Source organism: Cryptomeria japonica, chromosome 11, assembly GCF_030272615.1.
Source record: "Cryptomeria japonica chromosome 11, Sugi_1.0, whole genome shotgun sequence".
Classification (NCBI taxonomy): domain Eukaryota; kingdom Viridiplantae; phylum Streptophyta; class Pinopsida; order Cupressales; family Cupressaceae; genus Cryptomeria; species Cryptomeria japonica.
In genome coordinates, this window is record NC_081415.1 from 310,425,681 (window position 1) to 310,439,883 (window position 14,203).

Consider the following 14,203-nt stretch of genomic DNA (forward strand, 5'->3'; position numbering starts at 1 on the left):
AATCTAAAAGTTTGAAAGTTCATCTCATTTTCCTTGATAAATACAGATCAACAGAATTATATGGCTTTATCTTGTATGATGATTTGCCGCTTGCAAAATAAACTGTATACAGCTTTTCAATTGAAGACATTCCATTACCTGCCAACCCAAAAGATGTTTTGGAAACTGGCAAAAAAATTGTGCAACAACTCTGAGAAAGCAAAATATCAAAGCAGGTGATTGCCCCTTGATCTGTGCTAAAAAAGATTTTTAATAGCACCCTCTACCTCGATCAAAATCTTTGGGACATCTCAAGGTGTTCAGTAATCTCCTCCAAACTACCCTCACGGAATTCTTTTCTTAAAATCAAATAGCATGATATAGGGGTCAACAACTAGGCAATGATCTAATAGTTGAAAGACATCTTGAAAGAAGGAATCCCAGTTAATAAGACACCTAATTTCTTCTTTAAAATGCAAATTTGCCGTGAAGGTTGTGCAGTTTTCTTTAGAGGTAGTCTGACCAACAATTCTGAACTTGTGACTGGTACGGATGCCCCATTTTCTGAAAATAATATTAAGTCTACATTCTCAAAATAAGCTGAGAATCATATAATAACATAAACGAGAAACAGGAGGTATCTTCAGTGAGGTTAACCATAAAAAAAGTAATTCCAGATAACAGACTAAATATATTCATATTTGGGATCATGGGATATTGTAAGTATAATCATTTATTCAGAACAAAAACTGCTGTCTTACTGATCCTAAAGATGTGGTAAAAAAATAGTAATAATAGGATAAAGCAATGCACTTCAATTTGACTTTTTTAAAGCAAAAAAACTGGTATTTGGTGTTCATCTAGATCTTCATCCAACAGTAGTTCAATCAAAATTCTGAAAAATAACATTTACATGGTAGTAAACCTGGTTTTGGGGTTTTACCCCTAGCAGTGCACAGCATTACCAGTCTAAACAGCAATGACCTTTAATAAAAAAAATACATATACTTTAGTAGCCAATAAAAAACACAGTAACCCTTGTAACAAGATTAAAACTTTGGGCTCAGATCTTTGCTTCTGAATCACATTAGATATTTGGATTTGCTATTCTTCGCAAATTCCAGACATTCATATAAAGGATAATATTGAGCACCAAATTTGTTCCAACATTTCCAGCTATTCCCAAAATAAGAATACTGCAAATATAAGTGTTTACTTTGCATCATATAAGAAGTCACACAGTCTAATAAATGCAAACTGCAGTTAGTACTCTGGTCATACTGCAAACAGAGGACACTGCAATAGACAACAGTCATAATCTTCACACCTGTTGCTATCTTAAGGTATAAATAAATGGTTCCAATCTAATTTGCACGGTCTTTGATAACATCAATATCAATTTCAGTAGCATCAGTGGCCTGAACCTCGTAATGAACACCATCAAGTTCCCTTCGCAACCTGTCTTTAGTGGTAGCATAAAGCATCTTTGCTCTGATTCGGGATACGTCAGGGGACCTAAACCCACAACAAAATTGTCAGCCATATAGTAAGACAATAATATTATAATTACAACATTTTTTCTGCACAATCAAAGTTGATGAACCGAATTTTTGGCAAGCAGAGAAGAGCAATCAGAAAAGTTTAAGAAGTGTAAGTGTAGCAAACAAACCCAAAAGACATAAAAGCAACTACACTCGGAAAAATTAAAATCCATGTCTCATCCATTTCCTAAACCCACAAACAAAAATATATATTACTTCAACTACAATATATACTTAGTTCAAGGATGGCAAATATATCATATGTGTGTATTTATGTATGTATGTATGGCATCCTTGAACTGAGAAAAATAATTTTCAGTTCCAAGAACTTTGCTCCCCTGTTTATGCCTGATCTCCCAGGTCCACCTACCAAAAACTCATATATATATAATTTTCTCAATTCAAGTATGGCATATCCGTGAACAGAGAAAATTATTTTCAGTCCCCAAAACTTTTCTCCCCTGTTTGCACCTGATCTTCCTTGCCCTCCTACCAGAAACTCATATATATATATATATAATTTTCTCAGTTCTTCCCATATTTTGGGAATGGTAAATTTAGTGATGATGATGACAAATTTTGACACCCTCTATACCAAACTGATCTACAAGATACGAGTTTCCCATATTTTGTGAATGGTGAATTTGGTGATGATGATGGCAATTTTGACATCCTCTATACCAATTGATCTATGACCTTCTTGAAATGCATAATAGAATTATATAATTTCATTTGTATTTTAACTTCATTTTACAATGTATAATTCGAGTTCCTCTTGTTATTGTTTTCATCCCTCTAAATTATATACATCTTATAACACTTCACAGGTGGAGCATCCTCTTTGTAATTGGTCTTGAAATTGCAATCCTTATCTTTCTGCTTGCTCCTCCATGCAATCAATCGTGTAGAATTTCCTATAAAGAAAAAAGGGATAAAATAGTCCCATTCATATTCATATGGATAAAAAAAGATTCTTGTATGTATAAACATGGTGGGAATTGTTAGTGAACAGATTTTGCCTTTCTTAAAAATGATCAATTTCAAACTCTGTCGCCTTTTTTAAAAGACAAGTGTTCAACTAAACAGTTGGGCAAGTGTTATATAAACCACTTCCCTCTGAATTTTCCATAGATACAGCTCCCTATCTTAATTATTCGAGGAATAATCTAATTAATTTTATTTGAGTAATATGCTTTTAACCAGAAAGCATGCAAGTCTGCCTACTTCATTCTTGTATGAGAGGCCAATATTTCACACATATTTTAGAGAAAAATTAACTTTCCAACCGTTTCAACACAAGAGATGGAAGTAACTGAAACAAAGTTCAGAACACCATTCCAACAATTCAGATAAAAAAAGAACAAATAAGAGAAAACAAATCTATTCTCAAGCACAAATCTTTTTCTAAAAACAAACACTCATAGGAAGGAGTCCCAAAAAAATAATAATTTTCTGCACTAGAAAGGTGATTACTGTTGTTTGATTAGCTCAACATATGCAAAGATATGTGACTACACAAATCCAAAACCCATAGATTTTCCTTCTCCCAAAAAAAAACAGTATGATCTTTTATATATATATTTTATGTGACAAAGGCACGACAATACATCTATAAATCCTTTCCAAATCCAAATTTGAAAATTTGATCCTTCCTTCCACAAAACAGGACTTTTACAAAACAGAGGAAAATAAAACTAAAAACTAACTAAAATTCTTTACACCATCTAACCCCTATTCCATCTATCTTCCTTTAATTTATAGTTTTTAGGACAGGGGAGGTCTCCCTGAAAACTCGACCTCCCCCAAAACAGTTATGAAACTAACAAGATGTAATTGGGACAGATGTCCCGAAGTCTTTGCATAAACATGAAAATCACATAAACAAAGATCAGGGCCTGGATCAACGCATTATGCCGTTTTCCCATCATCATCTTCTTCTCCACTTTCCTGGGCGTCGTGGGCGGTTGTGAGTTCCTGGATTATAGATTGGTGAACGCAGAGGAACCTCATTACTTCTCGCAGAATCAGACTTGACGCCTAATTTCACCACTTTCTTCCTAGCAACCCACGCCACGGTTCTCTCCAAAACTCCTTTGGTTCTTAGTTGTATATCATCTTCCTCTTCCTCGTCCCAACTGATTGAAGGCACCTCAGTTTCTGCTCGAGCTAAGTATCCAGGATTAAACAGTTCTAGATAATCCTCTTCGAGCCCTTTAATGTCCAGCTTTACCTGTAGTGAAATAACTTGTTCTAATACCATCCTCATGTTGCCCCTTTTGAACACCTCGAGTTCATCAATACAATCTTCCCAGAAGTCCTCTAATTGCGGCATTGGGAGATATGGCATTAGACCAACACTTCGGGAAAAACCCTTATTATCAAAACCTTTTCTTTCAGGATACAGGGGAAAATTAAAGTTCTTGAGGTCTACTCCAATGCTCAAAGCGTCCGACATTGAACTGCAGGACAACACACCTAATTGGATGGGAAAATGACCCTCCCATTTATCCCTGGGTTGCGCTTTTTTAATCACAGAGGTCAACTGCCTACATATCTCCACTAAAACAAAGCAATCTGAACAAAAATGAGGGAGCTTGAACGGTTCCTCTTCAAAGCCACCAATTCTTATATAGCAGAAACGAGGAAACTGGATAAAGAAACTGCCAAACCTCTTTATCAACGTATGTGCATCCTCAGAGATCCTTTTGGTTTTCACATTTTTCAATTCATAGCACAAATTACCCAGAAAAGCATTGTGTACCCTTCTGAAATCCTGCAAGGCATTATCCTTTTGCAGCATGGGGTAGAAATCGTACACGAGAACATCCTCCTCAGTGAGCTGTCTTGGTATTCCAACTAACTCCTTAACACACGCCAAACAGTATACAAGATACGAAGACATGAAGAAATTCTGCTTAAACTGTTTAGCCATTCTCAGTTGCTCCCTCATTGAATCGGAAATCAGTTCTGCCCAATCAAGGTATTGCTTCCCCTCTAGTACTAGCTGCACATAGTAATAAATCCAGTCGTCGAAACTATAGGCTTCTGCAGAGCCTCTGACTCGGTGCAACAAAAGCATGACATCGTGAATGTGAGGCAGCATGTGATTCTTACTGGGATTCTTGGGCAACCTGGAACCACCCCTTTGAGGAACCTTCAGCCAGTATTTTGCTACATTATTTCGGTGTCCGGTTCTGTCTGCGTTGAACTCGGTGATTGACTAAGCAGGGGAAAAATTGGAGAACTGTCTCTAAGACTGGATCATACCTAGAGATACATTCCCTAACCAATTTTGGGCAAGGGATAGCTGGGGAAAAGCTGCTGCCTCTATGAGACCGCTACTCAAAATCTCCACACCAAAAGAGCCATCAATCCCCTTGAATACCCTTTCTTTTAAAACTTCAAGATTTTCCCCTTTAAGGTCGGTATCGCTAACTATGGGCTCTGTACATGCAAGGCTAAAAACATTCCCGAACAAGTGCAATGTGGACTTCATAATTCAAAGTGATAAGCCTTAATTTGTTGCAGCAACCCTACTACGAGAGAAGAAATATAGGTAAAAATTATTGGAGAGAACAAGAAATGGACTCACCTTCACAGTTGAGCAACCAGACGACTATCGGCGATTAATACTTCTATCCAGGAAAAATAACACCGCAGCAGAGAGGAACAAATTTTCAGAGAGTTAATCCTTCATACCTTATAGCGAGGGCAATGATACGGAACTATTAAGTGCAATAATTCCAATTGTCAGTTTGAGTGTGTTAAGTTTGTGGATTGGACATCGCATGCATGCATTAAATGCATGGCGGCGTTTTTTAAGTAACCACCAATTCCCGAAATGATTACTTACTTCGAAAAGCCAACAATTGACGTCACTTAAGATATGGTTCACCCTCCTCATATTTGGCAATCAATGCACCATCAAATCATTTAACCCGCGGGACCCACCAACTTTGAACACATATGAACATCCTGAACAGACTTCATAGGGGTTCAAGTAGTTCAAGGCATACACTACGCTCAAGGGAAATCCTTTCTGAGAGTATTAATTACGTCAACCTGCTGACCATTTGTGTTGTGTTGAACATGTTGAACACGTTTGAACCTTTTGAACTTGGTTCAATGAGTTCAACGCCTGGAGATAGATGGCATAACACGTCACCGAACAAAAACCCATAAAGAGCCGCTGCAAAACACTTAAAGAAAATGTTAGTATGAAAAATCCCCTGAACACCTAGGAACCTGTGGAACCTAAATGAACCTATTGAACCCGGTTCAAGATGGTTCAAAGTGTTCACAGAGTTCAACCAATTACTAAAACTCGGCATTTTTGACTGAAAGACGATTTACAAACGGACTAAGGGCTTGACCCGAGGTATTACAAGAAAGACTAGGACTCCGAAAGGAATTCTAAAAAGGAATTTGTTCTTATTACGAAGGAAGAATGACGCGGTAACAGGAATCAATGCCCATGTCATTTTGATTCTTATAAGCGACTTGAATATTTTATTTGAGTTATTAAGTCAGGTGAATTTGCTTCTCACATTCTTAAGCGTAGGACAAGTTTGTGTCACAAATTTTACAAATTTGATATCTCCAACATGATTTTGGGTTAATCCTACGACCAGTTTCACCATGTAGATTGTGAGTATAAGTCCTTGTGTTAGCTATATTCTTTAGTTTTTAAAGATCATAACGTGGGAACGCAGTTTTGATCAATCAAAATATGATTAATAATTTCATTTTCATTTCATGTTGTTGGTTTAAACTTTATAGGGATGTAAGAATTAATTTCATCAAAATAGTTGAATAGATAGTTATCTTCAATATTCTAGAATCTATGCCAAGCCTTAGCATCTCGAGCCTACCCTAATTTCAGGCTATGGAGGCTAATACTCATATAAAAAAAGATAACAAGGAGCCTATTGCTAATTAAGTTTAGTAGAGTGTATTTATATTCTATGATCTAATCATGGCAGACTCCGTGGAAGTACAGCCCGATTCAATCAAAAGAATATAATATAATTTATTACATTTTATTTGCCTAGACTTTCAATGACCTATAATAACTGGGGCGCTTCAAAATTGGGAGACTTATAGAGTTTTCATTGATATATAGTTATTAATATTAATTACATTAGGTTTTCCTAAAATGCAGATATGTGGTTGACAAAAACTAAAAGAACTAAAGAAATACACTAACAGACTTGTAATTTTCTATTATTTGCATTGCAAATTACAGGATTTTTTGTAGCAGAAAATTTTCTTATCGAGTCCTAAAGAAGTAATTGTACGAAGAGAAACAATAAATTATAAAAAGGCTCATTGCGTGTATGTGCATTGAAGTTTTATCAATTGATTGAAAATATTATAATCTCCAATGAATCACGTACCATGTTTTTAAAACAATGGCAGTCCCTTCCCAATCTATGTCTGCCATCTCCAGGTGATTATGGTTAATAACTTAATGTTTTATTTCAAAGCACTAATTAAAAGATATCAATGATTCAATATAATTATCTTTTCTTTTGTTGGCACCTACTTTAATACTGTAAAATGTTAATTTTTCATTTCAAGCATTTTAATATTTTACATTCTTTCAAGTTGCATAGCCACTGTACGCTTATTTTTTTCCTAAATTTAAATTTTGTTTTTTGGTTTTTGTTGCAGTCTCCAAGCACCCATCTCTGTTGTTTTTTGAAAATGTCATACCGGTACAGAGTACCTGCCTTTGTCTTCTGTAGAAATACCAATCCCCATCTCTTAGTAACTATAATGTTCATTAATCAAACCATGTAATTTTGCCAAAAGAGGACCAATCTTGATGATTTGGAAATTGGTTGGCTCTTTTTATTCCAGGTTTCAAAAACAATCAAATGTTCAGTCTATTGTTTGGGGAGCGCTTCCTAACGACTTGACTGATGATGATGGGGGTGAGGCATAAGGATCAGACTACCAAGCTTTAGATTTTGACTCCATATTTTTCAATGCCCTTGGCTTTGCCTTTTGCAAGGCACTTAATACCAAACTTTGTGTATGTGTGTGTGCATGATATATGCATATGTATATGTTTGACATTGCATATACATACATTTTTTTAAAAGACAGTTATAATGATTGGTATTCAGTATTTAATAATAAAAGAACCCTAGTTGTATTGCCCTGGCTCAGACACTAGGAGATATATAAAGCAAGTGAAAAAAGAAACTACATGAGTTGATAAAGTTCAGAAAGCGTGCAAAAAGTAGCACTAAATTTTTTTATTAAAAAAAAAGCATTTATCATCGGCATTCCCTTTGAGAGCAAAGGGCTTCTATCTCTGTGGGTTAGGCAAGCATGCAGGCATTGGCATTTGAAAGCAAGATAAGTTGTTGCAGGCTGCAGCAGTGGCTCTTCCTTGAAAGACATCCACCTTGGAGAAAGCAATATCATCGAAGGCTCTTTTTGCTGAAATTGTTTGTATTGGATGACTTCAGACAACCATCTTCTTGCCTTGTCGGTAGAGAGCAGTTGTTCTATTGCTTCAGTTATATTCTGAAGGCTTTAAAAGCTTTACCTCAAAGTTGAATGTGTTTTTCTTGTTTCTTTAGAAAATTTTAAGGTCATACTGAATCATTTTAGTACTGGGAGTGGGAAACAAGATGATTAATATTTTTCTTCAAAATTTTTTGGTTTTCCTCCTTTCACTTCCATCACATGTATGAATCTCAAAAGGTGTCATTAATGTTTGCCAAGGCAAAATGCATCGAAAATTCCTTATTTTGAGACATATTGCCAATATGGGGAACACAGACTTGAGTAGGATGAGTGAGTTGTATAGTGTTGCTGTTTTCAATATTATACTTGTCTTAGAAAAGATGAAGTGGCATGATAGCTCTTTGCAGGAGGTTCTATGTGAGATAAGTCAGTAACGTGGAGAGGATGCATTGGCATCAGACTTTAGGAGTGATTTTGAGACTTAGTCTCAGGGATGTAACTTTGGAAAGATTTGCAACACAGATGACCTTAATGGGCTGATCAGAATGGGTAGAAAGCTCTACAGTTCACAAGTGAGACCCGAGTGGTTACTACAGCCATATTGTTGCTGTGTTTTATTGCATTGACTTTCTTCCTCAAGATTAATGGTCTGATTTGTGATTATTTCAAGTTTCAACTACTTCAGAGCCGTTGCTTGCTGTTGTCTTCTATAAGCACTTACATATGACATTTACAATAGATTATGTCTCCTTCAATAGATCTAGAAATAAGTATGGTATTTCTTTTAGTGTTCATAGATATAATGATTTGAGTACCCAGCGCCAAGAAATTAGCATGAAGAGACCTTTTCAACTGACGGCATCAAGTCACTAGTATAAGCATAAGCAATGATCCAATGACGTTAGAATGGATTTAATATCAAGAATGCCCTCCTCTGACTGATTCCATTTAAGGTCCTGATTGGGGTGACTGCGAGAGGCTCGACCCTTGATAGCTTGTTCTTTTAGCCTTGGTGGACAATATAGATAAGAATATCTTCATTTTTGTTAATAGGAACCTAGGTAGCTTTTATGTCAGTCTAATGTGAGCAGCTTTGGTATGGATATACCACTATTTGCTTACATATGTGAACCAATTTAAATTTTGTGTGAGTGATAGAAAATTAATGTCTTTACAACTAAATCTAAGAGCAGTGTTTTATTTATCAAGAACAATTAGTGTTACAAAGTAGAAGGCATGCATGGTTGGAGTAGCCACTGGTATTCAAACCAATATGTCATTTGAAAGGGTAAAATCAAATGTCTAGTGATGCAAAATTGTTTGCTTATATCACATGTCTTTTAGAGCATTGGAATGAGCTTATCAACGGCCAAAAATCCCATGTGAGATGTGGAATTGATGACTTGGGGCACCATACAGCTTCTTCTTTTTGTGTGTGTGTGCGTGTGCACTCGTGTGTGTGTGATGTGTGTGTAGTGTGTTGGTGTGATTTTCACTAGCCAATAACTCATAGATTTTGGCCAACGTCAACTTTGAAGAGTTGGAATGGCTGATGTGGAGTCGATGACTTGGGGCACCATACAGCTTTATTTTGTGTTTGTGTGTGTAGCTGTTCAACTCTGTAATTAAACTGTTAAACATTCTAGAGAGTTGAAACTCATTAACTACAAATTAAACAATAAACAGTCAACATTGACCATTGAAAATTGAAATGAAAATATTGAATGAATCTCTGAAATATGTCCACAAAGTTGTAAATATAATATTTAATCATATCATCAATGATCACAAAAACAACTATTCACCAATGCCTCACTTTTAAATGTTAACTAATATGTTTTCCTTTTAGCATTTTTTTATGTGGGGGATAGTAATTTTAGGCATCCCAAAGCAGACTACTACTATTGCCCCCTTGAAGAGGCTAAGGAAAAGACGGGGATGTAAAAATACCATGATAAACCTGCAGTAGAGAACAACAGGCCAATTATGCTCTTATGAATACAAAGTTTGATATATTTGTCAAATTCAAGAACAAAGAGGAATGGAAGAAGGTGCAGAGGACATCTTATTGCAGTTTGTGCGATACATCATTTTGCTAAATTGCAGGAGCTGCTCAAGTTATCAAAAGTTGGCATTTGGAAGGATGTTAAGGGCTCAATTTTTTCAGAAAATTTGGCTTTGTCAACATCGTCTTTCTTAAGGCCTCCAATTGTGTTTCAGAGGGTGTTAAGAGTACAAAACCTGTGGTGCCGGGTCTGTTTGAGTTACTAATAATTGTGGTGTACTATCGAGTTATGTGTACCTTGTAGGTCTAACTTGCATATGTAAATGTGTGCCTGAAAGGAAGGTGTAGAAATAGCACCAATATTTCCACCTTTTTCAACCAGTCCATTCAAGCGAATTATTCTACATTATAGAGATATCCTTCTTGGTGTCTTTTGAAACCACCACGTATTGATGGTCTCTTTCCACATAAAATAGAACAGAATACCAATGTGAGATTATGTTAAAAGGCACCACAAGAACAATTTCATTATAATGTAGAACAGCTTCAATGTTGCCGGATCTGGTTTGTGGAATCAGCAAAAAAAAAAATGGGTTGGATTTTTAAACCATAAAAACTAATTTTTAATCCATTAATATAGACACTTCTCCCTAAAAGTCCTCTAAATATTTATATTCCTTCTTATTAAATATACATAAATATTTATTATAAATTTACTCTAAATATTTTTAAAAAGATTTTTAACGAATATTCAATCAAAATTCCCATGATATAGATGGTAAACATTTTAATAAATGATAGGCTTTCCACCCAAACTGATTGAAATAAAAATGTGGCACTGGGCATTTATTTCACAGGAAAAACTTGAATGATCCACTACACTGACTGAAGTTTTACATGGTCAAATATCAGACGTCCTCCATTGATAACAGGTTGAAGCAGATTTATTTCAGTTAATAGAAAAGCAGAACCGATTGATCAATTAATGGCAGTGGTGTTTTTCTACCATGCCATTAGAGACCTAACTGTAGGGAAGATGAAATTGGAGGTATTTCCTGGGAATACAAGCAGAACAAAGGCTTTGTCACCATCCACAATTGCACAGAATGCCAAAAATTATTCGAAAAAGCAAAAAGAAAATTAAAAAAGGGTTCAAAACCAAAGGTTCTATCTGAGTTTTGTTGGAACTGCTTGGGTTCATTCTGCGTTCACTCCTCAGTCCTCACAAACTTCATGCCACTTCCTGGTACGATTCCCTAGCCATGCCAAACCAGATCCTAGGCCAGATTTGAATTGGACTCAGATCAAGTAGCTCTGTTGGAGGAACTAGCAATATCGAGTGAATAGATTGGGAATGGTTGGAGAGATTGCCTCTATTTATACACCACTTAAACAAGTTACAAAAGAGTAGACTAGCCCATTAATGCTCTAGCCCCACTGTAATTATAAGTGCAAGTTACAAATGCAAATAAAAAATTTACATATTCAAGTTGCAACTACAAGTTACAAATAACCCGATGGTAGGCCAGAAGTATCAATGACTCAAAGGGTCCCAGCAAGATCAATTTCCACTATAACAATCAAGATGTCCGCAGCAGATTTTGGGTGTCACAAAAACATTAAGACAGCCCCAAGTAATCTCCCTAAAATAGGCTGCATCCCTGGGATTTAAAAAAAAAGGGTCTGAAACATCCCAACAAAAAGATAGAAAGGGCAGGGGAAAAAGGGTATGCAACAGGCACAGGGGGTAAGGGGGAGTATGTCCCTGAAATGTCTGGGTCAAACCCAGAGAGCAGAGGATGTATCAGCGAGGAACAGTTGCATATGCTTATGAGGAAACAAACTAGTTTTTGGCAATTCTTCAATACAAGCTTTTACCAGTTCTAAAATCTAAAGTAGCATCTTAAGATACTGTTGCCTAGTTGATTTCCTATGAGAGAACATCCCTCTATCTGAAATATAGTTTATTGTTGCTGATGCAAATACGGTAATATGAATTGTGCAAGCATAAAAAAATTGCAATAGACGACAGATGAACTACAGGTAAGAAAAGGAGTAAAGGATTCCTTGCCCGATATGGCATTCACAAAGAAAGAAAAAATTTGAAGCTGGGAAAAGCTTCTTCTTCTGCCTTCTTAAATACAGCTGCAGACTAATAGAATAGGGCTTAGGTGATACCGTGGACTTCAAACACAAAACAATTTAAGCACATATAATTTCTGCGAGGTGGTTGCTATGTGCTCAAGGCCAAGGCATAGCAAGTGATTTAATCAAAAAAGCTTATAATCCATTGATTTCACAATTTAAAAGGTAAAATAAAGGCAGGGTTCAGCAGCTATCAGGTTGGTTATTTTGTCCTACACCTCTTTTAAAAAGGTGCTAGTTTAGACACATAATTAATGAATATTTGCAACTGAACAAACCGATCTAAAACCCAACAGACAATACAAAAGTTAACACTTATAGAAGAGAAATTTAAACCAATCTCACTAGAGGATTATCTTTATGAAAATTCAGGTTTATAATAATCAGGGCCTCGGTTCACTTTTCAGTTCAACAGATTTCCGGGCCATCCATCCTAAACAATATGTGAAACATAAGGCTAAGGCCGGGTTGAAATCCCAGACATGGATAATCTAAACCTGGAATCGAGATCCAAGGATGCCCATACTATGCACTGTAGCCGTTTGGGTGTGTATGTCTTGAAGCATTCAGGAAAAGATTTATTTTATTTGTCCCAATCCCACAATTACAAGGGAGCTGCCCTCCCATACCCACAACGTTGAAACAAGAATCGCAACCACATGAAGATCATAAACTATCCATACAAAAACATTGGGATATAACATAAGAGAGCAAGCCTTCTAATGGGTTTTTGGTGATATCCGTCAAATTCAACAATGAAACTGAAATTGTTAATACAGATGAAGATCATAAACTATCCATTAAAAAGGACCAGGGATATGATATATGAGAGCAAACCTTCTAATGGACTCTTAGTGATATATATCAAATTCAACAAAAATTGTTAATTACAGATGCAGATCATAAACTATCCACACAAAAACATCGGGATATGACAAAAAAAGCCTTTTAATGGGTTTCTAGTGGTAAACATCAAATTCAAATGAAGAAAGGTAACTTGCCATGCAATGAAGAAGATCTTGCTCTTCTGGCAATTCTCATTGGTGACGAAATCAAAGTCATAGACAGCATAGCGGCAATCATTGTCAGGGAGAGCAGCGGTGAAATCATCATAGCTCTCAGCAGGGCCGCCAGTCTTCTCTACCACCACCTGCTTGGTTTTCTCATCGATCTTAAAGACCACGTATCGATGCACCTTCTTCCTCTTGAGCTCCAGGAATGCATGTTTGCATTCATCCGCCACACCCATTCCGGATGATGCGCTCGACTGCCACAGAACCCGCCATTAACACACCTTCAAAAACAAAACACAATACAAACGCATAAGATCGCCTCTTCACTTACCATTCGGAACGACATGGCTGTAGCAGCTGTTTACGAAAGAGATCGGATACCACCCACACAACCCAACTCGACACAAATCACCTCTGCTCTCAATCAATCCGCTGTGGATATCATCGCAATGCTCTGTGTTCAATAAAATAGGCGCAAAAAAATTAAAAAGAGAAAGTAAAAAGATAGGCGACGGTCTTTTGGGTCCCCTTAAGATTCCTCCATAAACCTTTAGTTAAGACCGAAAGTAACAACAATCATCTTCTGTTTGTCAAAAAGATTCCAAATTCTATTTCTTTTCCAATTTTAACCTTACCTTCTGTTACCAAACAAACAGCTTGGTGTTTGCGGTTGCTGTTTTTCAAAGCAATTGTTTAGGAAGGATAAGTATTATCAGACCCCGAACCCACGACCTTGTCAAAACCGTGTGATTTGGGATGTTTATTTTAATGTTAATAATTAATGCATTTAGTTGAAAGTAACGATGCATTTCCAATTCGCCGCTTTTATGGTGTAAATGTGAAACGTGTCGTGTATCTTTACTATTTGATATTATTATTTTTTAATCTTTTGTTTTCAGAGGTAAAGTTAATTTGTTTTTAGACGTAAACAATTTTTATTCACCTCATATGTTCAATAGTAACACTCCAAAGTTGTAATCTTAGTGTCATTAACCACAACATTACAATTTAACATAGCAACTTAACTTATTTTCAATTAG

General features: G+C 36.2%; 1 protein-coding gene across 1 annotated transcript; it reads right to left on the bottom strand.

Moving 5' to 3' along the window:
• Window positions 1-846: 846 nt before the first annotated feature.
• LOC131065041 (actin-depolymerizing factor) lies at window positions 847-13,840 on the bottom strand. The gene is made up of 4 exons (XM_057999410.1): window positions 13,799-13,840; window positions 13,495-13,617; window positions 13,152-13,417; window positions 847-1,494 (listed from the first exon to the last, which is right to left on the bottom strand). Exons 2-4 carry the CDS (start codon window positions 13,507-13,509, stop codon window positions 1,344-1,346), a joined length of 432 nt encoding a protein of 143 aa, XP_057855393.1. The 5' UTR covers window positions 13,510-13,617; window positions 13,799-13,840; the 3' UTR covers window positions 847-1,343.
• Window positions 13,841-14,203: the final 363 nt, after the last annotated feature.

Excerpts from the sequence above, each read along its gene's own strand:
- LOC131065041 (XM_057999410.1), bottom strand. Across the intron at positions 1,495-13,151 it reads AAGATCTTCTTCATTGCATG|GTCCCCTGACGTATCCCGAA; the intron begins GCAAGTTACCTT and ends TTGTGGGTTTAG.